This window comes from Girardinichthys multiradiatus, chromosome 7 (assembly GCF_021462225.1).
Source record: "Girardinichthys multiradiatus isolate DD_20200921_A chromosome 7, DD_fGirMul_XY1, whole genome shotgun sequence".
Lineage (NCBI taxonomy): Eukaryota > Metazoa > Chordata > Actinopteri > Cyprinodontiformes > Goodeidae > Girardinichthys > Girardinichthys multiradiatus.
Window position 1 is genome coordinate 15,328,169 of NC_061800.1, and position 26,661 is coordinate 15,354,829.

At 40.8% G+C, this 26,661-nt stretch overlaps 1 protein-coding gene across 3 annotated transcripts; it reads left to right on the forward strand.

Annotated features, from left to right (window-relative positions):
- Positions 1–2,962: 2,962 nt before the first annotated feature.
- On the forward strand, positions 2,963–26,421 carry ankrd50l (ankyrin repeat domain 50-like). 3 transcript variants are annotated; one of them, XM_047370577.1, is made up of 4 exons: positions 2,963–3,085; positions 11,451–12,227; positions 19,480–19,697; positions 22,194–26,421. In XM_047370577.1, the coding sequence occupies exons 2-4, from the start codon at positions 11,779–11,781 to the stop codon at positions 25,712–25,714; spliced, it is 4,188 nt and encodes a 1,395-aa protein (XP_047226533.1). In that variant the 5' UTR covers positions 2,963–3,085; positions 11,451–11,778; the 3' UTR covers positions 25,715–26,421. The 3 variants fall into 3 exon arrangements, with proteins under 3 accessions (XP_047226533.1, XP_047226532.1, XP_047226531.1); XM_047370576.1 differs by lacking the exon at positions 2,963–3,085 and adding an exon at positions 11,205–11,364; XM_047370575.1 differs by lacking the exon at positions 2,963–3,085 and adding an exon at positions 11,219–11,369.
- Positions 26,422–26,661: the final 240 nt, after the last annotated feature.

The window sequence follows — 26,661 nt, forward strand, 5'->3', positions numbered from 1 at the left end:
ACCCTAGACAACTGCCAGTGTTCCCCATATCAATAATTGCAAATGCCTGTGGCCATGGAAATAACTGTAACACCCGAATGAAATAATTTACCAATGTAGTGGATTACTGGACACAAAAGCCAGCATTCTTCTATGGCCATCTAAGTGTCAAGGCATACATCCTATTAAAAACCTGTGTGTGATGAGAATAAATGCTATGCTACTAGAACAAGTTAATAGCTTCTAGACATAGAACTTGATCATTGTTTTTCCTGAAACAGAGGCAGCCCTCAGTGTCAGAGTGCATACATGTTTACTTTCTCTGACATGTATGTTTTCACAGTCACACATTGCTTAAAAAAAATCATCTGACATCACTCATTTTTTTAATCCTATCAGTTCCGAAATTGTGCTTATTCACGTCAGCGTCTTTCTGCTGTTGAAAAACAGAGTTCAGCAATAACATTGCATAACGCAGGGACATAGTTCAAATCAGTTCAGTCTGTCGGGGAACTGGGTTTTGGACGAAAAGCAAGACATATTGGGCCAATATAGCACAATATGTTTGTATGTTTGTAGTATTGTGCTGTTCAACCTTCAGGTGACTGCCATTGGTGGAGAGCAACCCCACCTATGCAGACTCAGAATGGTCAAACCTAGATAGGATATTGGTTAAAGAATGCTGGGTTCAGACAAAGGACAGCATCTGACCTGTGTGGTAGAAACCTACTGTAGTTGCTCTTTGCTAGTAGTGTTAAAAAACAGTTTAACTTAATTACAGATAGTGTAAAAATCGACTAGGAAGGTTGTCATTTTAACTCAAAAGGACTCAAAATGGGAATTCTGAGGTGTCTGAAGGACTACATCTATGTCCAAAAGAGGAGTCTAATACTGGGATGAACTACACGATTGTCAAGCAGTCATTTTGATCATCATTTTAAGGGTGTAATTCCAAATACAAATTCTTTTGAATGTTGCCGCTAGCATGAAACAGACAAAGGCAATGGCAGACAGCACTACTACTACCATCCACTAGATGGTAGTAGCAACCATGCTTTTGTTCATTGCTGGCTGGATGGTGGTGAAAGTGGTACTCAGTAACATGTATTGTACAAGAAACTATAAAGTCACAATACAACCCCGAACACATAAACATGTAGAAGCATGTGCAGCGACACAGGGCAGTGAAAGTGAAGAGTAAGCGGCTGTGTTGACTTCAGTGTTTAAATAATGTTTCATTTTATTCTGATTAGAACTCTAGGATGTGAATTATCAATGAGTTGAAATAAATTAGAGCATTAGCTTAAATCTGCTTGTTATATATGCATGGACTCGTGTCTAAGAAACTGATGTAGTCCTCCAACATTTCACATGAATATTGTAAGAAAGCAGCCTTGATAATGTTAAATTTCTTCTTCAAAATCAGAATAATGCAAGATTTTTGAGTTGCTCAAGGTTTAGAAAAAAAATATTCAAAATCAGTTGGTGGGTTGATGTCAAAGGCTATCCTCTCACAGAAACATTTTTATTTGGGTGTAAGTTGCTATCTTGTTATTAGTATTTTGTTTTAAGTTATTTGCTGTACAGATTTTTCTAACATCTACAGTCATCAAGAAAAATATATTTCCATCACTCTCGATATATTTATAGGTAAAGAACACCTTATGATTCAGTAGCATTATTAGCATTAATTTTAGCAGTAATAATTCTCAGTGATTGTTTTCTTTATTAGGCTCTCACATAATTGTTGAGAAATTTTGGCCTACTCTTCTTTACAACATCATTTCACTTCATTAAGGTTCTGGGCATTCATATATGCACAGTTGTTCTTTACAGTTTGAGGTCTGGACTTTGTCTGGGTCATTACAGTTCTTTTCTTTTTCCGCTATTCTTTTGTAGATTTATTGCTGTGTTTGGGTTTATTGTCCTGTTTTATGAATGAAAAAGATGGAGCTGTTGTTTCCTGTCAACAATTCAAAATAAACCATAACTTCTTTGGTCTTTTTCTAACTGTCCTGTCATGAACAATAAACATCCTAACTGAGGCCTGTAGAGTTTGAGATGGAGATCTTGGGTTGTTGTAAAATAACTAAGCTTTTGCATTGACCAAGTTTGCAAAACATTTGCAAGGATGCCAAATCCTGGAAAGATTGCAATTGTTTTAAATGTTTTCCAATTTTGAAAAAAAAATATCTCCAGTCTTCTCTGACATCTGAACTTCAGATTCCATTTTTTTATTAAGCACTATAACTTATAAAACAGTATATGTCCAACAGGTTCTTTAGTAAAGGTAACAGTTTTAACATAGAATACATTTTCTCCATTTAAGCATCAAATAATGTTTCCCTAACCAAGCTTAAAACAGCCACACATATTATTACATAATAGGAAATATTAGGATGAGAGGATTAAACTAAATGAAAAGATAATTCAGGCAGGAAGGACCTGGAGCCTTGAAGGTTTATTAAGAACAACAGGAGGGGGTAAAGGAAACACAGAACGCTGTCATACAATTTTTGAAAAATAAAGGGTTATATTATAGGGTTTGGTTTTTTTTATAAAGTAAAGTAATCCCATTGAACATAGTTCATGCTACAAACTCCGATATAGTAGGAGGCGCTATGCAATCTGCCATAAAACAAAAAGAAGTAGAAGGACATTGTTGGTGGCTTCCCATTCTGGCATTGTGTTACTACACACCTGCAAAAACAAACTCCTGTTGTAAAAGGTGATTAAACAAAACGTTCATTTAAAATGAATGCTTTTTGTAAACTTAAATAAGTTTTCATTTTTGCTCTCACAAATAGTCTTTTCTGTTGTTTTTTGCATAGTGTATGTAGACCTTTGCAGTTCAACTGAATCCTGTCCAACACAGACTGTCCTTTGTTTTCTACCAAACACCATCAGGAGTGAGATAGGAAGCAGATCTCCTACGAGATGGTCAGCATGAGACAAAAAAGCGATTCTTGGAAAAAAAAAAAAAAAGAACAGCAAAAAAGGGTTTACCTTTTAATGTGATGACATAAAAATCCAAAGAGGAGACATCCGGTGAAGTGCTGTGGGGTGTGTTTAAAATGAGTCGAGAAGGGAGATGGAGATCTGACAGGTAAGACCGAGCTGCTTTTTTTAAATTAAACTCAAATGTGTCATTTTCTGCATAAAATAAATACGAAAGCATGGGCGAGTTTAATCAGAAGCAGATATTTTGGCGTCCGTTCGTGTTTTTTGTTTTCAACGGCGTCGACCAACCACGCCCGATGATGCAGTTTGACACATTTCCACGGAGGTTGTAGTTCCATCACAGGTGTGCGTGTGTTTGTGCGTGAGAAATAAGTCTGGTTGCTGCAGAGGGAGCAGACAGGTGGGCAGCCTGCAGCGGATACCTGTGGATTCCCACACTGGCTTCTGTGAAATGCTGCAGGCGACTGGATTCAAAAAAATTAACACTGGGGTAAAGAAAACAGAAGGAAAAAAAGCGTATTGGTTAGCCTAGATTCTTCTGCACAGACTGAAAATTAAAATTCCGATATTTCCTTGCAATAAAACGCAAGGTACAAAGCATTTCAGGGTAGTTCCAGTACTAGTTTAAATTATGCATGAATTACTACAATGTATATATTTGTTTTGCTACGACAGGGAAATTGTTTCTGTTATGTTTTTAACAAACAACCTAGAAAAAAATACTTTTGTGGTTTTTATTAAATGATCCAGCAAAACTGTTGAAGCATCACCTACTAAATGCTTCTTTTAACGATGTGTTTGAGTAAAGCACATGTTTACCATTGAGCTCTAACTCTGCTGGGTGTAACTTAAGACAGAGCTAAACTGGCTGACTTCCTGCATTACCATTCACTGATCCTGGATTGAGGTGCAAGGCAGAGGCAGCCTGAGTCATTCTGTGGGACCAAGGTGAAACACAGTCATGGGACCCTTTTTTGTTTCTATTTTCCAAATATTATTTGTGTCGAATCTATTCTTGGCTGACTCAGTGTGTGTAGTCAATTCACAGTTCAAATCTACTCAAAAACCGGTAAATATTTGCTTTAAAGGGATAGTTTGCATTTTTTAAAAGTGAGGTTGTGTAAAATCTTCATCAGTAATAGTTCCTTAACTTATATTAGACAGATGTCATAATCATGGTGTACAAGGCACAAATTACATTTCTGCACTTTCACAAGACACCGTCATTAAGTTTGTCACTGTTTGCCCAGCTTAACAGTGTTTATGTCATGACTCTAAGTTACGTTGACGAAGCCTGCCGGCTGTGTCTATCTGCCTGGTCAGTTGTGAACTGTCAGTCCTCTGTATGTAAATTTTGGATATTGCGACAAACTGTCATTTGTGCAACAGCACGGCGGGTAACTTATTCCTGTGGTTTTTCCAGGGTCTCACAGCTGTTTGGAAAGTTTGTCCTTATTACCAGATGAGTGGTGATCCAGGTGGCAACCTCAACTAGCTTGTTTGGCGTTGTAACACGGAAGTGGTTTGGCAGAAGAAACAGGGACAAACTCAAAAAAGGTCTTCTGTAGTAAAGACATTTACTTGTCGTTTATATAGCGTAACATTTTCTGCAAACTCACTGCAGTAATCACGGATAATATATTTACAGAATCTCACTTCAAAAACTCCAAACTATCTCTTTCAGAGCATTGAGATCTCAGCCTACTTCATCTATAGTGGTGGATGCTTGCAGTTTCTAGGAGTATTTGCCTTTTTCACAGGTTACTGGTTTTAAACGCACTTCCATTTTGACAAGTTTTTGTTATGTGATCAAAGCACATTCCTTTGTCTAATGGCCACATAATTTATTTCCTAAGTTTATGCCATCTTAAATCCCTAAAAGGTTTTGTAGTAGCTGTAACTCAGAGAAAGCTACATCACTTATGGTTATGTGTTAGCAAATATTGTCTCCTAATTAAATGCTATATGAAAGTTAATTAAATTACGTTCCAAAAAATGCTTGAAGACTCGTTAGCTATAAAGGGCAAATAACACTGCATTTCATCAGCATTAGTGACATTAGTGTTGTGATCGTGTCCCACTGAGATCTTTTCTATCTTTTTTACTATATAGCAACAGATCTTTTGTCTGTAGGTCAATATGCTGCTCAATCACAGGGTTAGCTAGGTTAGGAAAACTGCTATAAACTTCTGTCAATGCATTACCGGAAATGTGTGTAGCTTTATCATGTTCTAAACATATATCTGACTGGACACAAAGAGTTACAGTGTTTAATAATTTTACATCTTGCTGCTACTGATGGTGTTTTTCTGCAGAGTAGTTGTATGTTTAGGCTTTCTTTTAATACGACTTGTGATCATTTGGCTAGCAGTTTATTACTATGTACATTATTGTGTTGATTTCATGAATCTGGATTTTTCTCATCAGTTATTTTTTTCTTTTCTACAATAATGCTTACCGTTAAAGAGCGACTTTATTGGCTGATGCTGCTAAAACAGTAGTCATTAAACCTAACAGCATTGAGTTTATAAAGAACAACTTTTCAACTTTGTAGCTTTATTTGCACACAATTAACTGGAACCACATTGAAATATGGTAGAAGCTTAAAGGTCAAAGGGTCATATGAAAAGGAGGGTCAACATGTTAGCATTTTAGCAAGCTGCACTGCCTGACAACATAATTTGTAGGAGCAAAATGTGAATTTATTGAAGATGATATGTGTCGAGGCAGATCTTTAGAAACAAAAGGTTGTCCAGCAGAAATTCCTGTTGGGACAAAATATCTGAGACGGACAAGAAAAGAAACTGAATACCCATAACTATGTTAAAATATTGGTAATACTGATCAAATGTAGTTTGTTATTTTACTGAGTTTTAAAGCTAAGCAGCTGTCAAGCATATACAGTGCATTCAATTTTATGGGACTGAGAACTGGCATTGAAAAACTTGGATTCCTAAATCAGTTGGATCAGTATCTGGAACAGAAAAACATGGGATTGGGACATCCCTGGTCAAATTTGATCTCAACTGCTTACTTCATTGCAGCAAATAAGCATAATTGCAGCAAATAGGCAAAATAATTACATTCTTTAATCTTATCTGAAGACCCTATAAGTAAATCAGCAAATAAAGAATTTATCATTTATGGTTTATGTGGGTGTTTGGTGTTGTTGGGTAATCCTTGATTAGACATCACATTGTCTGTGCTGGTTGCCTAGCAATGTAACTCATTTACACGGAACTTAGAGTTTAATGGTTACGGTCTTTTAAGCCAGTTTCTTTAATGTCGTGGTTGAGAAACAAGGTTTCCTCAGTAAGACGGTTTAGCTTCCAGGCAGATAGACAGTGTTCCTGTTTCTTTACCTTCAATACAGTATGTATTAGCAGCTGTCTGGCAATATCAAAGTAAAGGTAATTTCAGGTTACAAGCTGTCATTGAGTTTAAAAATAGCGTCCGTACTGTTGACAATAACAAAAAGAAGCTTGTACTTAACTAAACATCTTGTTTTTTTTAATAAGACAATTTATGTAGATATAGAAATTTTTTGTTAAATGCAACCATACCATGTTACATAAGAACTATTAATAAATGCCTCACTGTCTGTCATTGCAGATGGTGTAGGCCTACATATATTCAAGCCCAACTGAAGGTGAAGCAGAAAATTTCACTATATTTAACGATATTTATATTTAACTACCGCATTGACAGCATGTCAGGGAAAACTTTGACTTTTTATAGACGTTTTTATAGAAATTGCATGCCAGGTTTACAATGCTTTACCACAAGCAATGACAAGAATGTAGACAACTTCACAGCTTGGTGCCAGTTCTCCTCAGTCCTGTCATCAGTTTCCTGCTAGAACACATTTCTTTTTCTTGGGAATTGTCAGGAATTTGCTCTTGCAAACTGACAGCAGAAACGTCTTACATATGTTTGTCATCTCTCTCTAACAGTATGCTTGGTTTAAGAAACTGCTGTTTTTAACTTCAGTCGAATTGACTTGGCTGTCATTATGTGCCTCATGCACGACAGTGTTTTTATTTTTCTTGTGTATTTCTGTCAAGGGTAAAATCATGCCTATAATCTCTCAAATTTAGCTCAGTGCTGCTGATGTTTGATCGGTCACTGACTTGAAGTGAGGTGCAGTATGCACTCCCATCAGTGTGTTTTTGATGTCACAGAAACCTTAAACATTCTTTGACTGGATTCTTTAAAGTCTAGCCATTTTGTCTGGATTTTACTATGCAATATAATTAAAGAAGTAAATTTCCAGATTTTAGCAGACACTACCTTACAATTTATTTGTCTGCACATTTATACAAGTTTTCTGTTCTCAAAAATCTATGAAATTGTCATCTCTTTAGATATCTGTCTGACCCACATGCAAACCACACTAAGGAGCAAATAATGTTTGAAAAGAGTTTATTATTACAGCACAAGCTTATTTCAGGGTTTCTTAGGTCCGTCAACCACGGAAGGGCACAATGGCTTCTTAGGCTTCAGTGGAGAGAGAGAGAAGAGTTACTCTGGGAAGATTTCTTCAGAAAAATGTGAAAAGTCAAGTTGTGCTTACTAGGTCTCAGGTAGGTTAGCAGTCCCAGGAGGCTACAGTGGAGGTTGGGAGTCTGGGAGTCCAGTGGATCTTTGGGAGCCAAACCAAACAGCCAAAATGTAGAAAATCCAAGGTCAAACTTTGGAATAAATCGAATATATCGTCAAGATATACGAAGACAAAAATGTTCAGGAAATCACGTAGAACATAATTCATCAGAGCCTGAAAGACTGCTGGAGCATTGCAAAGTCCAAAAGGCATTACTAAATACTCAAAGTGCCCTAAGGGAGTCTTGAACGCCGTTTTCCATTCATCCCCCTCTCTAATGCGTACCACATGGTATGCATTGCGTAAATCAAGTTTAGTAAAAATAGTCGCCCCTTTGACTGATTCAAAAGCAGCTGACATGAGAGGAAGAGGGTATTATTTAATTATTTAAATTTAATTTAATTTAGTGACTGCATTTAAAACCCTATGATCAATACACGGCCGCAGAGACCCATCCTTTTCACTAACAAAAACCCTGACTGTAAACAGGAGGAGAGACAAAATGAAGACCAGGAGTGGACTCTGGACCTAGACCAGTCCAAATGCGGGTTATGCTGCTTCAACCAGCTAAACCCCAACACGATAGACGATTGAGAAACAGGGAAAACATAAAAGGAAATAGTTTCATGGTGGTTACCTGAGAGCACTAGTTGAATGGGTCGGGTTCGGTGTGTGATGCGGACCATGTCTTTTCCGTCCAAGGCAGTTACTCTAAATGGCGTGGCGAGTTCTTCGGTAGGGAGTCCTAATTGATCCACAAGCGTACTCTCAATCAGGTCCTGCTCACACCCAGAGTCTATGAGGGCTGACAGATCATAGGTAGAATCCTGCAACAAAATCTTAGCAGACAGGACTAAGCGGGGAAGAGAGGGTGAAGAGTTTTGGTCCATCAGGCTCCCCGACATTACTGACGGACCCGATCTTTTGGTTGTACTGGGCAGGTGACTAGAAGATTTTCAGGAGAGCCACAATACAGACAGAGATTTTCCCTTCTTCTCCTTAGCCTTTCCTCTGCCGTGAGGTGGGCACGGCCCATCTGCATGGGTTCGGACTCTTGAGACAAACTGGGTGACATTATGGGTTGAAGGTGCCCAGTGAAGTTAGGGGCGGCACCCCTGCCTGTAGACGTTCTTTCAGCTCAAAGCTTTCTCCTTTCTCTGAGATGGTTGTCTATTCGTATGGCTAGGGCGATAAACTCATTGAGTGGTTCAGGTTCATCCAAAACTGCCAATTCATCTTTCAAAGATTCGTTTAATGCATGAAAAAAGGCTGCTTTTAAAGCACTAGGATCCCAGCCAGAAGCTCCCGCCAAGGTACGAAAATCAACAGAAAATTCGGCAACTGATTTAATACCCTGCTTTAAACTCCATAATTGGCAAGATAAGCCAGTTTTATCAGTTTCTTCGGAAAAGGTTAGTTTAAATTCATCAATGAAGTTCTTGTAAGAACATCCAAAACTGGAGGGGTCATGAAATCTCGCCTCTGCCCACATTAAAGCCTTTCCGGATAGTAAACCCAGGATATAAGAGATCTTGGCTTTGTCATAGGGAAACGAATGAGGACATCGGTTGAAAACCAAAAAATATTGTAGCAGGAACCCTCCACATCCTACCTCACCCGAGAACCTTTCCGGGTTGGGAGAGGTGACGTTACAATGGGTAGACAACTGGGACACTTGTGAGGCTGCAGCGCCTCCTGCCGGTGTGGAGGTAGGAAGAGCGGCAGGCTGAAAGTTCTGAATGAGCCCCTGCATCTGCCCAGCCATCTGTACCAAATGCTGGTTGGAAATTGCTAGCTGATCATGTAGCGACCTGAGCATGGTATCATGAGACTGGATTCGTTGGTGCTGATCTGCCAACTGTCTCCTGAGTGGGTCTGCTGGGTCTTGTTGGCCAGAGTGTTCTGTCATCTCTTTAGACATTTGTCTGACCCACATGCAAACCACACTAAGGAGCAAATAAAGTTTGAAAAGGGTTTATTATTACAGCACAAGCTTATTTCAGGGTTTCTTAGGTCAGTCAACCACGGGAGGGCACAATGGCTTCTTAGGCTTCAGTGGAGAGAGAGAGAGAAGAGTTACTCTGGGAAGATTTCTTCAGAAAAATGTGAAAAGCCAAGTTGTGCTTACTAGGTCTCAGGTAGGTTAGCAGTCCCAGGAGGCTACAGTAGAGGTTGGGAGTCCAGGAGTCCAGTGGATCTTTGGGAACCAAACAAAACAGCCAAAATGTAGGAAATCCAAGGTCAAGCTGTCGGTAGGTAATCCAGGTTAGAACAAGGTTCTGCATAATATGAATCCGCCCACACCTCACAGGTACTAGAAGGAAGCAGGAAAAAACAGGTACTGGTTAGAACATAAAACTCTGTGTCTGGCAAGAAGTTATTCGGCTAGGGATTTACCACATGGGCAAAACACTCTGGCGTCAAAGGACTGGCGGCTGGCTCCTAAGTACTCTTCCAAGGCATCCACAATCAGCTGAAGATCAGGGACACTTGTGGAAGGAGTACACTTGCGGCTTGAGGAGGACCTCTGGTGGACATAATGCTCCCAAGCCCCAACAGAAATATTAAAGTATTTAATCAAATATCAATAAAGTTACCAGATACTCATACATTTTTGAAAAATTACAGTTTTAATAGACTTATGAAATAAACGTTCCTCTTTTTTTATGTCAACCAGCTCTTAATATCATCTGTTGCTGATTGTGAATGTGTTATAAGCATACAGCTTTAATAATCCGGTGAAATGTACCTACAAAACAGTTTGCAGCTAATTGCATGAAGATTATTCTGTGGTAAAATCACCAGCGAATGAGCCTTGCAAAAGTATTTATGTCCCTTGATCTTTTTAACATTTTGTCATGCACATTACATTTACAAACATTTTATTGGGATTTTATGTGACAGATGAACACAAACCTGTTTTCTTCCAGGCTTGCCCTGTATTTAGGTAGTTCAATCTTTATGTCAACTCATTATATTGCTGAAGAAAAACATCCCCAGAGCATGATGCTGCCATCACCATGTTTCACTGTAGGGATGGTGTACTCAAGGTGATGCACGGTGTTAGTTTGTCCCCCACACTTGACATTTTGCATGTTGGCACTACAAATCCATCTGGTAAAATCTGCATGAGCCCCTAAAATTGTTTCTTTTTGCTTAAACAAATAAGGTATGGTGTAATTATTATAGGATACTGTGGCTGTGTAAAATATTTCTATACCAATGAAATGACTTTCTCAGGTTTCCTTTTTAGAGCCTGCAGAAGGCTTCAAATATTAGATGTTTTTTGCATTTTTGTTTGGCTAATTGTCACAAATAAATTACTCCAATTTAGACAAAGCAAACTCAGTATAAAGGATCACTTCCTTAAAAAATGCTTCAACTCACAAAAAAAAACACAACTAGGCTAATATGAATTTGCATACATGTGACACCTAAACCTGACGTGTGGTGTAAAATTGTCTTGTGACTGAACCTTGACCCCAGGTAACTCCACCCACCTGTCAGCTGCAGAGAAAACTCACTGCCACATGAGTCCTCCCTCTCCTCTTCTCCCTCAGAGGCTCACAGATCTCCTGTTCATGTCTGAACATGCTGAGTGACACCATGAGGGGGTGGAGCCAAAAAAAAGAAAACAAGAAAAACCGGAGAGCATGAGAGACAGAGAGAGAGAGAGAGAGAGAAGGTAGGAGAGGGAGGATAAAGAGTGGAGAGTGTGAGAAAGCAAAAGGCAATTTCATGCTGAAGCTAACAGTAAGGTTCGGTGTTTAAAAAAGGAAGGAGAGAGAAATGTGGCTTAAATTTGGAAACAGACAACAACACAGGTCAGGTGAGATGCAGTGTATTAAATTGTTGTTTCTTTGACTGATCTTGTCTTTCTCTTTCTGATTTCTCTTTCTGATTTCTGCAGCTCCTCAATCCTCTAGAGACATGGTGAACACCGGTAACTGCGTCGTATCAGACCCAGCAGGAAAAAAAATCAGAATGATCGAAGATGACAAATTGCAACTGAAGCTCACGTAAAGTATTGCTTTTTTATCCATGTGACTCATCAAGAACTGCAGGAAGGATATCGATAGAATTCACCTGATGTAACATACATGGAACATTACAAGACCTGAGATACCCAAATACTGCCCAGATCTGTCTCACATCAGCCGGAGCCCTTTCTGAAAGTCAGAGTAAAAATGCTGAAGCAGCATGGGATGTGTAGTTGAGAACACCGATTTGCCTCCTGGATGTCAGAACCCCAGGAGCAAATGAGCAGCATAGCATACAGAGGCAGCACCAGTTTGCTCCAGGGCCAGCGTTTCTACTGCCGGGAATGGGCCCTGGACAAACTGAGGCGCTGCCTGGACGCCCACTCCGTGTCTGGCCAAGCACCGGGGGTGCTGGTGACAGGCGGGGCCGGTGCTGGTAAGACCGCTCTGTGCACTGAAGTGGTATGGCCCACCTCACAGGCAGGCCTGGCTGCAGGGCTGTCACAGCGCTGCCTGGCTTTCCACTTCTGCCACAGGGAGGACCAAAGGAGTACGGTGCCATGGAAGTTCGTCCTGGGCTTGGTGGAACAGCTGAGGGCCTCCCCTCTCCTCCCTCCTGGATATGAGGAGATCCTCAAAAGACTATCTGTGTCTTCTGCTTTGGAGCCTCTCAACTGTCAAAAAGACCCTGAAGACACCTTCAAGAGGTATGCATTTCTTTACCATAATTAATGATAATTCTTTGATGTCAGACAAATGATATATAGCAAGCAACACCTCGTAAACCTGAACAGGTGAGAAATTTCCCATATTTGTACCTGTTAAATGAAAGGGACAGGTAAGTTGCTGGAAGGTGCTGCAACAATCATAAAACAGGAGCTTAGCATGCAGCAGCATGTGTGTGGCTCATTTCCAGCCCAATACAGCATAAATTATGTGTTATTGCCCTCATTTTGATGGAGCTGCTGATGAAAGCCAACATGTGTCCTCAAAAAAAACCGCTTATCAGATTCAAGCATATGTGAAACAACCCGTGGGAACAAAACCTGTTCTGCAACTTTGTTTTTCTGGTGTAGATGGTCTGTTCTAATAGTCTGACGTTTTTACCAAAAACCTTGCAACCACACTCCCCCCCTTTAAACCCGATAGCCTCTCATTTTATATCAGAGATTTGACTTTGTTAATAATCCTTTTGCTGCCCAAAATAGGTGTGTTGAGGTTAGATCTGTAGCATGTTACTCAGCTGATTACTGCTATTACCTTAAGCCTATTACGACCAGCATTATACTGTATATATGCCACATGGATTTAATTTGGTTTTATGGCTGCAGTGTGATAGTGCTCCTGCCACTTTTTCCAAGACAACTTTAACTTTCAGTCTCTGGCAGTTATTCAGTACTACTATTGAGTTTTTGACTTTGAAATAACAAACATGGTGGTAGCAGCATTATTGGGTGGGGTGCAATGTTTGCTACACATCACAAAAGTAACACTTTCAGCGCATACTGTGTTCTGATTGGTTATTAGGTTCACCAATTTCTACAGGGTTTACCTTAATAAATTATTTGTAAAACAGCAGGCAATCCTATTCCTCCCTATTGTGTAAAATACACAACAGCTGCTTCTGTTTGCATACTAGATAACAAAAAACCAGCTATTTTCAAGTTTTATTTTTTCATCCAAACAGAACGGAGTCTTTGAGTGTTTTAATTGCCAGTAGTCTCCCAGCATGTAAATGTGAAATCTTTTGACTGTGGGCCATAGAAGCCAGGACAGTCGCAGGAAAAAAAGAAGCGCAGAAGCCATTCTTTCCTCGACTTGTATTCATTTCATGTTCCATTATGCGGCCAATTCACAGCACCCACAATGGCCCTCCAGTTAGAATGAATGCCACAGTGTTATTTACGACACAACATCCTTCCAGAGAGAGGAGGGGGGTGAAAAGAACAAAGAGGTGAAAAATGCCTCCTCTACCCCAGTGACCATCTCGGCACCAGTGAGCGAGGTCACCCTCCTCTCCGGGACTTTTCAGCTCTCTCCCGGTTTGTTTGTTCAGCACTGAGTTCGAGTCCTTTCATGCTCCTGCTTGTGTTTGCTCTCCTCTGGTGTGAAGTACCAAACTGGATTGCACATTCCCCACAGACTGGCTTGAAGCCAGCAGCTGGTTACAGCCCACAGAAAGTGGCTCTGGGCAAAAAAACTGCACCGATTGAGAACAGACATCAATGAGCTGATTGGATTGCTGCAAGGAAGTAAAGACTACATGTGTGACATGTGTCTTAAAGCATCAGTTAGCTCTCTGCACCCAGCGGCTTATTAATGCACCTTGGGTTGTTTGCTGTGGTGTGGTCTGCGTTAAACTGTGCAGACCTCAAGGTCAATGAGTTCGTCTGTTAGTGTGAAGCAAAATCAGCGCCACAGACGCAGCAGGATGTCTACAGTTACTGTCAACCATTTCAAAAACAAACTTAAAGGCTTGAGCATATGATATACGCCACGTAGACTAACAGATAGTTCAGTCGTTAAACAGCAAAGGATACTCTTTTTGCTGCCTACCCTTCTGTTTCATCCTAGCTTTGGAGAAATAAGGACTTCCGAGAAGTAATTGTAACACATTTCTAATCTTTGTATATAGTGCTTTGTACGGTGTTTTACTTCTTGACCTTTTCAACATCTTCTCCCATTGAAACCAGGATTTTCAGTGTAATTTATAGTAATTTTACTTGATAGACTGACAGAAAGTAGTGTATAATTGCAAAGTGGGAGGAAAATGATACATGGTTCTTGAAATAGGTTTCACAACTATAAATCTGAAAAGTGGGGTGTACCTTTGTGTTTAGCTTCTGAATCAATACGTTGTAGAAATGCCATTCTTCTTTCCAGAACAGCTTAAGTTCAGTCAGAAAGGATATTGTGAACATCATGCTTCAAGTCTCGCCACAGATTCTCAATTAGATTTAGATTTGGACTTTGACTGGGCCATTCTAAAACGTATGATTTGATCCAAACCATTGCCTTGTACCTCAGACTGTATGTTTAGGATTGTGTTCCTGATGGAAAGAGAACCTCCAATCCAGTCTCAACTCTTTTTTTAGAGGCTGCAAAAAGCTGTAGATTGATGCTGCCCCCACTTTTAACTCTGGGGAAAGGTGTTTGAGGTATGTAGTGTCAGTTTATTTTGTGGTGATTTCTTACAACAATTGCAGCAAAAAATGTAACGTTTGTAGTGAAGAAATTGGACAAGGTTAAAGGGATTTTAATATTTTTTCAAGGTACTGTACAAATCTGCTGCATAATATCTCTAATTGGAAAGGAAATTTGTTTTTTAACTCTCTGTCAGTTCTAGATTTGCAGATTCATAAAGGACCAATGGGATTAATGCTAATGTCTTACATTTGCAAATCAGTTTCTGACCCACTTTGGTTTTCCATTAGAAATGACAGGAATATTTAATTCTGATCTTGTCAAACCTTCTTTAATATTTTAGGACATGCACATCTGTTAGTGGTGAATGCCATCCTGTAAAAATACGAACCTTCTAACAGCTTAGTGCAGAGGGACCATACATATCCTTTCAAGTGAGCTCAAAATGTTTAAAATCCATCCAACATGTAGGTGGCATCCAACAAAGATTTGAATAACAGTCATTTTCTTGTGTTGGTGTTTTTGTTCCAGTTTAAGCACAATCACCAGCTTTAATCTGATTGTAATTATCGTTTAAGAAAAAGCAATACCTCCAGCCCTGAGAGCTCAGGAATCCAGTTTATTAGGGGTCCAAACTCACATGAAGTGATTTACATCCAGCCTTCGCAAGTGTGTTTGTCACCGACTCTGCCCTCTAATTACTGCAGGTGTCACACTGACACGCGCCCCTTCAGTAAGGTCCATTATATCACAGCTTCAAAGTTCACCCACAGATGTGCGTCCAGCACCGTCTAACCTGAATGAGGTGGAAAAACATTAGCAGCTATAAAAGGTTAATTGCACTTCCTGCTCTGCTGGTGTGTGTGTGCTCAGTCGGGGAGTGTTGCTTTATTTAGATGACTAAAGAGTACGACGGCTTGATAAGCTTGTCGGAACTTAGATGTGGCAGGATGGGGTTTAAAAATCTACTTTTAATTGCAGGATATGGGCTATAATAAAAAGCCAGGGCTGTTAAAGTTGGTCAGATGAGTCAAACACCAAGACTGCCTGTAATTCTGTTGAGGTGTCTGTTGTGAAATGTCTCCCTTGTTAATCAAAGAAATTAGTTCAAGAACACTGATAAATAACATTTGATAAGCTGTTTGAAGCCAAACTACAGTCAGCTTCTTGGATGACAGATATTTTGAGCTAATCAGTACTACATGATGGAGCAATATTGTGTCTAAAACATAATATGACAATATAACCAAAGTATTTGTTTGAAATTGATAATACAAAATTAACAATGATGTTAGGCCTTTTTCAATTATCTTATCAGTCCATTAGGAGCAAAAAAGTGTAAGGCTAGTTTTCAAAAGAGGCTGCAGGTCTTCAAGTTGTCACCTTGGCTGTGGGGACTTGGTTGTCAAGGGTGACTAACCACAGTTCATTTCAATTTCACTACCTGCACCTTAACCTAATTACTGCCAAACCGTAGAATCAAATCATATAAATAAAACCTGTCTGACAGAATGATGTAGGTTAAAAGATCTCTAAAAGAGTTAAATGGCTTAGAGATCAGGATGTCCACCTTTAAATTGCTCAAGAATATTTGAGATTTTGGAGTGACCTAGTCAAAGTTTGACCTAATTTTAATTGGCCTGAACTTAAGTTAGCTGTTGATGCTCAAAAACCCTCCAATGTGGCGTAGTTGAAACAACTCTGCACAAATTAATGGAACAAAATTCCTCCACAGCTATGTAAAAGACTTCTTGCCAGTTACCACAATTGCTTGATGACATTTGTTGCTGCCAAGGGTGGCATAACCAGTTATTAGGTTTGGGGCACAGTTACATTTTCAAATAGGCCCAAGTTGGCTTGCTTCCCTTAAAAACATCAAACCACCAATTGAAAACTAAATGTTGTTTTAACTCTTACCTTTGATGTTAAAATTAGCTCACCTGAAACATTTAATGTGACAAAGAAGCCAAAATAGAAGACATCTGTAAGGTGGTAAATACTTTTTCCAAGCACAGTATCTAGGTATACCTAACAATTTCCCTTCAAACTACATTGTGTAACGCTATAATGGTGGAAATTCAACAGATTATTAAAAGAAAAGCACACTTCTTCCATTAAGCTTTTCATTGCATAGTTTGTCTGTTGTGAGGATTAGTGGATTACCAGGGCTGCAGACCTCCATGTTGGTCACTGAAAGATAGAACAACTTAACTCAACACTAACTTAACACTAACTACAACTAACTTAACTTTCAATAAATCTTGCTTCAATGTTTTTTTTTTTTATGTTGCTGAGGCTCTGATAATTTTGGGAATTTACAATAGACAACCAAAGATAAATCAGCCAATTTTCAGCTTCATCAGCCGATTGTAAACTAAAAAAATCTATTCTTTTTTCAATCATTGAATGCACTACATCTATGAGCTACTATATCACATTGACAACGGCATTGTTCATTATGGACACTTTTACTGAGAGAAGAAGTTGCATACTTAGCTATTCTCAGTATCAGTGAAGTGTTTCAAGACAAAGTTATTTAAAAAGACCATATTTTCTATGACATGTCTGTAATCCATTCAGGCTGTGAAAGATTGAGAAAGTGCAGGACTTTTTAAAAATCTCTGTTAACTTTGGGGTCTGTGTGTGTATTCCAAGAGAATACACATGCAGATCTCTGCTTTAGTAATGCTAGCCTAGGCAGTCGCTAATATGTGGTGTTGCAGCTGCTCTTTTACACAAGTGGCTTAATGTTGCTCACAGGCGGAAGGCTAGAATAGCATATTCTGAGCAATGTTGTTTTATATATTTTAAATTGGTATTAGCATGCCAAAGCTATACAAATATCAAAATTCAAAAATTGGCCACACACCTCTGATCGTTGCATCTCTAATTGGGCCACTTTATTGAAAGTTTTTTAGGAAGTACAAGTTTACATCAGATAACAACCCCGTCAGAACATGTGTTCAGCTGTTGAGAGAAAGCCGATAATGACTAATCTATTTCATGTTGAAATGCTACTTCAGGGTTTGCTGACCTTGATGTCATCCTTTAACAATCTGTCTACTGTTAGCTGCTTATTCTCTCTTGGGTTGTTTAACACTTAGGATGACCCCCTGCAACAAACATAGAAATACTGCTGAGGCGTTTCCAGCCTGTGGTATTATTGTGGTACTTTGTTTTTGACTCTTTAGTGTTGAAATATTCTTTCAATTAGTTGTTTCAGATTACATGAAACATGCAGAACATCTTCTGAAATGCTTTTATCATTTTTTATATTTTCTTGAAATCAGCTGTAAAGAAAATCCCTTTGATAACTAAAGATTAGTGGACCCTGTAGACCTTCTTAAACATAGACATTAACACTAATAACAGTGAAACGACACAAGCACACACCCTGTATTTGTGGTAGAATATATGACTTGAGCTTAGCCTCTTTGTGACCTGTGTAAATTAGGCTGGTGTCCTAGTTGATTGATAATTGGCGCCTCTCATTGTTCCAAATCAGATTTATAACTTTAATAACAGTTTATTCTCTGCTTTTTAAGACATTTTTGTCGGAATCAAATATGTAAGAGATTAATATATCTGGTTTCTGAAACATACATGTGGCGTTCTAAGCAAATCTATTGGTGAAGGTTATGTATTAGGTGTCATTGGCTATTACATGTTGGGTCACTAATCCAGTAACTACTGTTTATCTCCTTCTCCAGAGGAGGAAACACATATCTGGCAGCTCTGTGTATTGCTGCAACAGCATGAATATGATATGTCTTCACCACATACATACATATTAACTGCTATTATTTTATGGTAACAATTGCACCTGTTTAGCCTCAATAGCAAATAAGTAGTTTTCTTCTCCACACACCCTGGGTACCTAATTCAAATTGCTATTTTTGTTGTTTATATTTATAGTCTTGCAGTCAATCTGCCAAACAATATCTTCTTTGTTTCTGATGTGCAAAGCTCTTGCTGTAATTTTCAAGTAAGGAGAATGTGTAAGACAGAACACAGAAAAAGGTTTCAGGTTTATGGATTGAGAAATCCATGCAAACTATTCTGTGGATAAGTGTTTAACATTCCCATGTATTGATCTGTATGTGTGCGAGCGTGCCCGGAGCGGAGGGAAAAAAACCCCGGAGTTCCACAAACCTGAGTCACCTTCAGCTCAAGGCAGGGTGTGGGTGTTGACTGTGCTCCTTACAGGCCAATACTCTTTCAGGTTTTGCCAAGTTTTGAATTGTTTTACAGCTCTATGAAGTGTCCCTGCTTAATTACTGCACAGGATAAAGTAGTTTCTTTGTATAAATCACTGTCTCAAATAATTGTTCAAGGCCACCAGGGTCAGCTAGTTGATGTGCAATCTATTGTTGTTTTAATAGAAATAACTCTCTTAACAAAGACTGTTTCTTGTTCATGACCGCTTTTCAATTTCTTTCAAGTTAGAACATCGATTTATTTATTTAAACTGATCGTGACTTCAAAAGCTCAAGAGCTGCAGTTGAATGCTACTAATGTATGAAATAGAAAAAAAAGGGACCTCAGTAAAACTCAGCGAAACATTTCCTACTCTTAAACAGAAGTTGCCTGAAGTGATGGCAGGATAGCTTGTATTGATTAAAGCTTTTTTAAATGTTGCTTCTGTTTAGAGTTACAAATCTCCAATGTGTGTGCGTGTGTGTAACAAAATCCTCAGATTTATTCTGCTCCTTTCACTCTCTCCTGCACCCACAGTTCCTGCTGTTTTTACATTACTGTCTTAAGTCATTCATCTTTTATCTCTTTGTTGTCTTACTTGTCCTCCTATATCTTTAGAGCAGTGTTGGAACCTCTGTTAGACCTCCCTCCTCCTGCCCAGACTCTGATGGTAGTGGTAGATGCCCTGGATGTTCACTGTGTGCCAGGTGAAAGAGTCAGGAAGAGTGGCTCGATTGCAGAACTCTTGGCTACCAATCAGCATCTCCTGCCCAGCTGGTTGCTGCTGGTCTGCTCCATCCGCCGCCAAAACAAAGATGTGTGCAAGATGTTTTCAAGTATGTACATATTCATGTTGTTTCTGCCACCTGACTCTATGTTGTAAAAGTGTGATTCTGATAGCTCTGCCCAAGGAATAGATTGTTTGCTCCTGGAAGACTAACAGAACTGCCACTATATACAAAGCTGTAAAAAGATTTTTGCCCCACAAATTAGATCAGTTTTTGCCTTTTTGTCACACTTTACTGTTTCACATCATCTTAAAGCATATCAAAGATAACCTGTTTATAAATTCCACGTATTTAGGGAGGAAAAGCTATCCAAACCAACCTGACCCTATGTGAATAATAATTCCTCCCTAAACTAGTTGTACTACTCAGCAACAACTACTATAGAGCGTTTGTGATAACTAGTGATCAGTCTTTTACATTGCTGCTGAGGAATTTTGGTCCAATTATTATTTCTATTCAGTCAAACTACAGGGCATGTAGACACAAATGGCCTGCTTAAGGTCAAGCTTTAGCATCTCAATTGGATTTAGGTCCTCACCTTGACAAGGCCAACTTTCTTTTTTGAGCCATTCAGAGGTGGACTTTGTAGTGATCTTCATATACACTCACCGGCCACTTTATTAGGTACACCTAATGCTCGTTAACGCAAATTTCTAATCAGCCAATCACATGGCAGTAACTCAGTGCATTTAGGCATGTAGACATGGTCAAAACGATCTGCTGCATTTAAACCGAGCATCAGAATAGGAAAGAAAGGTGATTTAAGTGACTTTAAACGTGGCATGGTTGTTGGTGCCAGATGGGCTGGTCTGAGTATTTCAGAAACTGCTGATCTACTGGGATTTTCACGCACTACCAACTCTAGGGTTTACAGAGAATGGTCTGAAAAAGAGAAAATATCCAGTGAGCGGCGGTTCTGTGGGCGCAAATGCTGTGTTGATGCCAGAGGTCAGAGGAGAATGGCCAGACTGGTTTGAGCTGATAGAAAGGCAACAGTAACTCAAATAACCACCCGTTACAACCCAGGCATGAAGAAGAGCATCTCTGAACGCACAACACGTTGAACCTTGAGGGTGATGGGCTACAGCAGCAGAAGACCACACCAGGTGCCACTCCCGTCAGCTAAGAACAGGAAACTGAGGCTACACAGGCTGACCAAAATTGGACAATGGAAGATTGGAAAAACGTTGTCTGGTACCTGAGTATTGTTGCTGACCATGTCCATCCCTTTATAACCACAGTGTACACATCCTCTGATGGTTTCTTCCAGCAGGATAATGCGCCATGTCATAAAGCACGAATCATCTCAGACTGGTTTCTTGAACATGACAATGAGTTCACTGTACTCAAATGGCCTCCACAGTCACCAGATCTCAATCCAATAGAGCACCTTTGGGATGTGGTGGAACGGGAGATTCACATCATGGATGTGCAGCTGACAAATCTGCAGCATCTGTGTGATGCTATCATGTCAATATGGACCAAACTCTCTGAGGAATGTTTCCAGTACCTTGTTGAATCTATGCTATGAAGGATTAAGGCTGTTCTGAAGGCAAAAGGGGGTCCAACCAGGTACTACCAAGGTGTACCTAATAAAGTGGCTGATGAGTGTAATTGCCCTGTTGAGTAACCAAATTAAACTGGAACTTAGGGTCACAAACTGATGGTTGGACATGCTCCTTCAGCATTTTCAGTTCAAGAGCATAATTCGTGGTTTCATCAATTATAGTAGGTTGTCCAGGTCCTGAAGCAGGAAGTCAGCCACAAACTGATTTTACACAACCACCTCATGGTGACTGTCAGTTGAATCATGAACATTGACCTTAACTGAGGCCCTGTTTACACAGCGTTTTCTGGCAAAAATGGAAAAGTTTTGTTCCTTTTCTCCTGTTCGTTTACATGGCGCACGTTCAATGGCACAATTTGAGAAGGGGTTAGAGAGTGTAACGCTTTAAAAATGTCCCTGTTTTCCTGTAGATGGGAAAAACTGAATCTTTATTATGGGGACGTCCTGGCTTATGCGCTGTATAACTGAAGCCAGTAGAAATGAATGCGCACATGCACAACATAACAGCTGCCGACCATTTAAAACCCACAGAAGATCTACTGTTTCCGTATATACAGAAATTGTAATTCAAATGTTGTCATGTAGATGTGTTAACGTAAACTGACAAAAAAAAGTCCAGTTTTTTAATGGACCGTTGACGTGTATAGAGGGCCGGAGGAAAGTTCGGACCACGGGGCTTTAGATGTTCCTTTGGGTCAGCCACTCCTGGGAAGGTTCATCACTTTTCCATGTTTTCTGCATTTGTGTGTAATGGCTCTCATTGTGGCTCGCTTGAGTCCCAAACCCTCAGAAATGACTTGTGTGATAAAACAACAGGAATATTTTTAAAAAATCTACGCGGGCAAATCTTAATCACAGCACTGTATTATCCAATTTAAACGACTGTGATCATCAGAGTTATGTTTATTAATCATCACATTGAAAGTGAGCTCAATAAAACAAAAACTGAAGTTACTAAAAATAATTATTTTTTTTAGACTTCCGCAGACTCTGCCTGGATGATCTACGGAAGCCACCAACAGTCCGTGATGTTCAGCAATACATCCTCTGTCGTCTGGATGAAGAAGCAGCACTGCGACGTCAGCTCACCCCTGACACAGCAGATATGCTCAATCTCCTGCACATCAAGAGTGGGGGCTGCTTTCTCTTTCTCCAGCGAGTGTTGGATGGTTTGGCAGCTGGGCTTGTGGGTCTGCGAGAGATTAGAGACATCCCTGGGACCCTCAATGGACTCTACCTTTGGCTCTGCCAGAGACTGTTCCCTCGGGGCCTCTTTGTCTATGTCAGACCTCTCCTCAATGTGCTTTTGGCTGCTCAAAGTCCACTCACAACTCAGCAACTATTTACAGCAGCCTGGACTCAGGACACCACTCTCAGCATCCAGGACTTCCAGATAAAGCTTCGTACACTGTCTCCCCTTTTGATTGATGGCCCTGAGGGCACCAAACTACTTTTTCATGCCAGCTTTACAGAGTGGCTGACTGATGTTAAGTACTGCACCCAGAAGTACCTCTGCAACAGGACTGAGGGTCACAGCATGCTCGCCATGTCATTGACTCTACAAGGACCCCACCTGGACCCTGAGGGCACATGTCAGTTAGCCACACACTTAGTTTGCTCAGGTCATCATAAAGAAAACCCCTCATTATTGGCCCTCTGGATGCTGTGGACAGGCCTGCCTCCTCTTACTCCCAGCTGCAGTGAAACCCTCACCGGTTCTTTAGCTCAGCTTCCTCCTTTGGTCAGTCAGGAAGTCCCACAGCTGTTAATGAACAGTGGACTTCTTTCACCAGGCTGTTTTTCCAACAAGAACGCCAGTGTTGGAATGCACTGTGCAGCTGAGAAAGCAGATACATTACACACACTGGAGATGGAGATGTCTATAAAGAAGCTGCTAGAAAGTGGGGACTCTGTAAACCAGCTTGAAACTTCTGGACAGACCTTGCTTGCTAGAGCAGCTCATGAGGGTTATGCAAATGTAGCTAAATTTCTCTTAGCACATGATTCTGACCCACTCATAAGTGATGATCATGGGCAAACTCCTCTGACCCTGGCTTCCAGACAGGGTCACGTGAAAATGCTGTCTGTTTTATTAGAATGGACCAAAAGCCAGAGCACAGAGATCACAGTGTCAATGATGGAGCATGTTGACAATGAAGGTTGGACAGCACTACGTTCTGCAGCTTGGGGAGGACATTGTGAGGCTGTCCGCTTACTTCTGGATGCAGGTGCGGATGTAAATGGATGCGACAGCGATGGCCGTACTGCTCTCAGAGCTGCCGCATGGGGCGGTCATGAGGAAATTGTCCTCACCCTGCTGGACCATGGGGCACAAATTAATAAACCTGACAGCAAGGGTCGAACGCCACTTATTGCAGCTGCCTTCATGGGGCATCATGAAACCGTGGAAATATTGCTGAATCACAATGCAGAAGTCAACCTAGCTGATGGAGATGGACGAACTGCTCTGTCAGTTGCTGCTCTGTGTGTCCCGACAGCTGCAGCGATCAAAGGTTACGGAGAGGTAGCAAGTCTGTTACTTGAACATGGAGCAGATCCAGGGCACCGAGACCATGATGGAATGATGCCACTGCTTCTAGCTGCCTATGAAGGCCATGAAGATGTCGTTGAGCTTTTACTAGAAGCTGGTGCTGATGTAGATGAATCTGCTGGTAGCATTTCTGCTGCAGCTGCTGTCACACCCTTGTTGGCAGCTGCAGCCATGGGTCACATGAACACAGTGTCCAGGCTGCTCTTCTGGGGTGCAGATGTGGATGCCATTGACTGTGAAGGCAGGACAGCACTTTGCCTAGCATCAGCAAGGGGCAGCTTGGAAGTAGTTCGTGCCTTACTGGACCGAGGGCTGGATGAGAACCACAAGGACGACCTCGGCTGGACCCCACTACATGCTGCCGCCTGTGAGGGCCACTGTGCTGTATGTGCTGCTTTGACAGATCAAGGGAGCATGGCACGTGTAGGAGAGATGGACATAGAAGGACGCACCCCTCTTATACTGGCTGCCCAAGAAGGTCATCTGAGCACTGTCAAACTACTGCTCGACAGACGTTCTCCTATTGACCACAGGGCATATGATGGACATTCTGCATTGAGTGCCGCTTTTTTGGAGGGCCATACTGAGGTTGGAGAGCTGCTCATGAAGCGAGGAGCTGATACGGATGTCCGGGATGCAGAGGGTCGACCTCTGCTCTACCTTCTGGTGCTTGAAGGTCGCCTTCATATGGCCACCCTTGTCATAGAAAAAGGAGGTGTGCCATTGGAGTCTCGGGACTCTGATGGCCGCACAGCACTTCATGTGGCTTCCTGGCAGGGATGTGTGGAGATTGTAGACTTGCTTTTAAAACATGGGGCAAACCCTAATGCGCAAGACACTGAAGGGAGACCGCCAATGCATTCTGTGGCCTGGACAGGACACAATAAAGTAGGACATCGTCTCCTGGCAGCAAACAGTGTAAATATAGATCTTGCCTGCCATCAGGGGGCAACGGCTCTGAGCATTGCAGCTCAAGAAGGACATGTTAACATTGTGAAAATGCTTCTAGAAAAAGGTGCAAATCCCAATCATATAGATAAATATGGACGCAGTCCAGTCAAAGTGGCTGGAAAACATGGACATGCTACAGTCGTACGGCTCTTGGAGAGCTATGGAGCTAAGCCATACATGGGCCTGTTGCCTAATTCTATTGCTGTATCCCCTTCAAAACCCAACAAGATCCTCTTGTCGGGAATATTGGAGAGTAATGGAGTCGATGTGACAGCCACTACCTCCTCCTCTTCAGGATCTTCTCCTGGCTCCACTGGAGAAAGATTCCACTCCATGCAAAGCTCCCAGACCTCATCTACCTGCCATTCACTTGCTACCGTGCAGACAGTAGCAGCTGACAGTCTCAGTTTTATCCAGCAAATCCAACAACATTCACTGCCTCGCAGTCGCAGCCGACCCTCTACCCTCCCTCCACCAGGGAGCTCAGGTTTGGGAAGCCTCCATGGAAGTAGCCAAAGGCGTCCAAAATGCATTCCTCCTCCTACTGTTTGCACAGTTACAGCATTGGTACACAACTGTGAACTCCCTCAGAAAGGTTTGTCTTCTGGGCTTGAATACCATGACAAAAAGAATAAACAAAGCTCAAACTTGATTAAAGCAGAAAAGGCTGCCGTTGGTAAATGGAACTCAGTCATGGCTTCTCTTGGTATAATGCCAAGCCAAGACAGCCCTCTCAGTGCCAAAAACAGAGAGATTCCTTCATTGGACTACCCGTACAGGCTGCAGAGCCCATCTCAAGTGGAAGCTTGGGATTCCCTAACCCAGAACATTTTATCACCTGTTTGTTACAGTGTTAGACCAACCCCATCTTTCAGTGCCTTGACAGAAGATCTTATGGTCACTACAGACCCACACCTTAATCTCAAACAAGCCATCAAACTACAATTTGAGGGCCCCACCAGTGCAGCCTTATGCAAGAGAGAGACACCCCTGTAACCAGGCAGTGAGATAGACTACTCAAGCTTGGTCTTTCTTCACAAAACTTCCTTTATTTAAGTTAGAGATCAACAGTTGAAATGATAAATAAACATATATTTCAGGTGAAGATCTTTGTGGTTCAAAGAGAAGACGTCTGAACTTACTGGATTCGGATACAAGGACATGGAGTCCCCTTTTTCCACCACCTTCACAAAACCTGGGAAAGACCAGGCTATTTGACAAAAGACATATATCTGCATATATTTTGCTTAGCAAAGCTTTTTTTTCAAACTATCATAACTAAGTGTTTTTGTTTTTTCACTTTAAACACATTTTGTCAATTTAGTTTAATTTATTTTTTCCTTCAAAACCGAAAACTGTTCCCCTCATATTGTAGCTTTTAGAAGAAAAATCTGTCTTTTTAAAGTGCAGATAGCTTTTGGTCTTGATTTTGAGATCTTTAAGAACCTAGTCTACATCCTTAATTATTACTACACAGCCTACAACGAAAACAATGAATCCATACCTGCCAGATCCTGCCTGTGTGTGCGCTGGTGATATAGAACCCAGAGGGGCAAATCAGTACAACCAGGTGTGAACGTGGGAGGATTGTTGGTAAACGTTTATGTTGCTTGAAGAAATGTTTGTTTTGATCTTTTTTTTTTTTATCTGTTTATATTAATTACACAAAAAATAAAAATTGCAACCAGTTCTTTTAAGTCCTATACATGTGCCCAGTGTGGTTATTTTTTGCTTGTTTGTGTGGACTGTAACCATGTTCTGCATTCAAACTAAATATCATAGGCAGCTTCTGAAGTGGAAGCATCATGGAGAGATGAAAGTCTGGCAGGGGGCAGATGGTGGCCACCCGGGGAAATAAAACCAAAATGTTTCTGAACGGTTTTGATACTAGAGAGGGGGGCTTTTCACATACAATCAGTGGTGGTTTTCATTTATTCTTTGAG

Coding starts and splice junctions, on each gene's coding strand:
- ankrd50l (XM_047370577.1), top strand. CDS start 11,779: ATGTCAGAACCCCAGGAGCAAATGAGCAGCATAGCATACAGAGGCAGC. Junction 12,228..19,479: donor CCTGAAGACACCTTCAAGAG/GTATGCATTTCT, acceptor CTATATCTTTAG/AGCAGTGTTGGAACCTCTGT. Junction 19,698..22,193: donor TGTGTGCAAGATGTTTTCAA/GTATGTACATAT, acceptor TATTTTTTTTAG/ACTTCCGCAGACTCTGCCTG.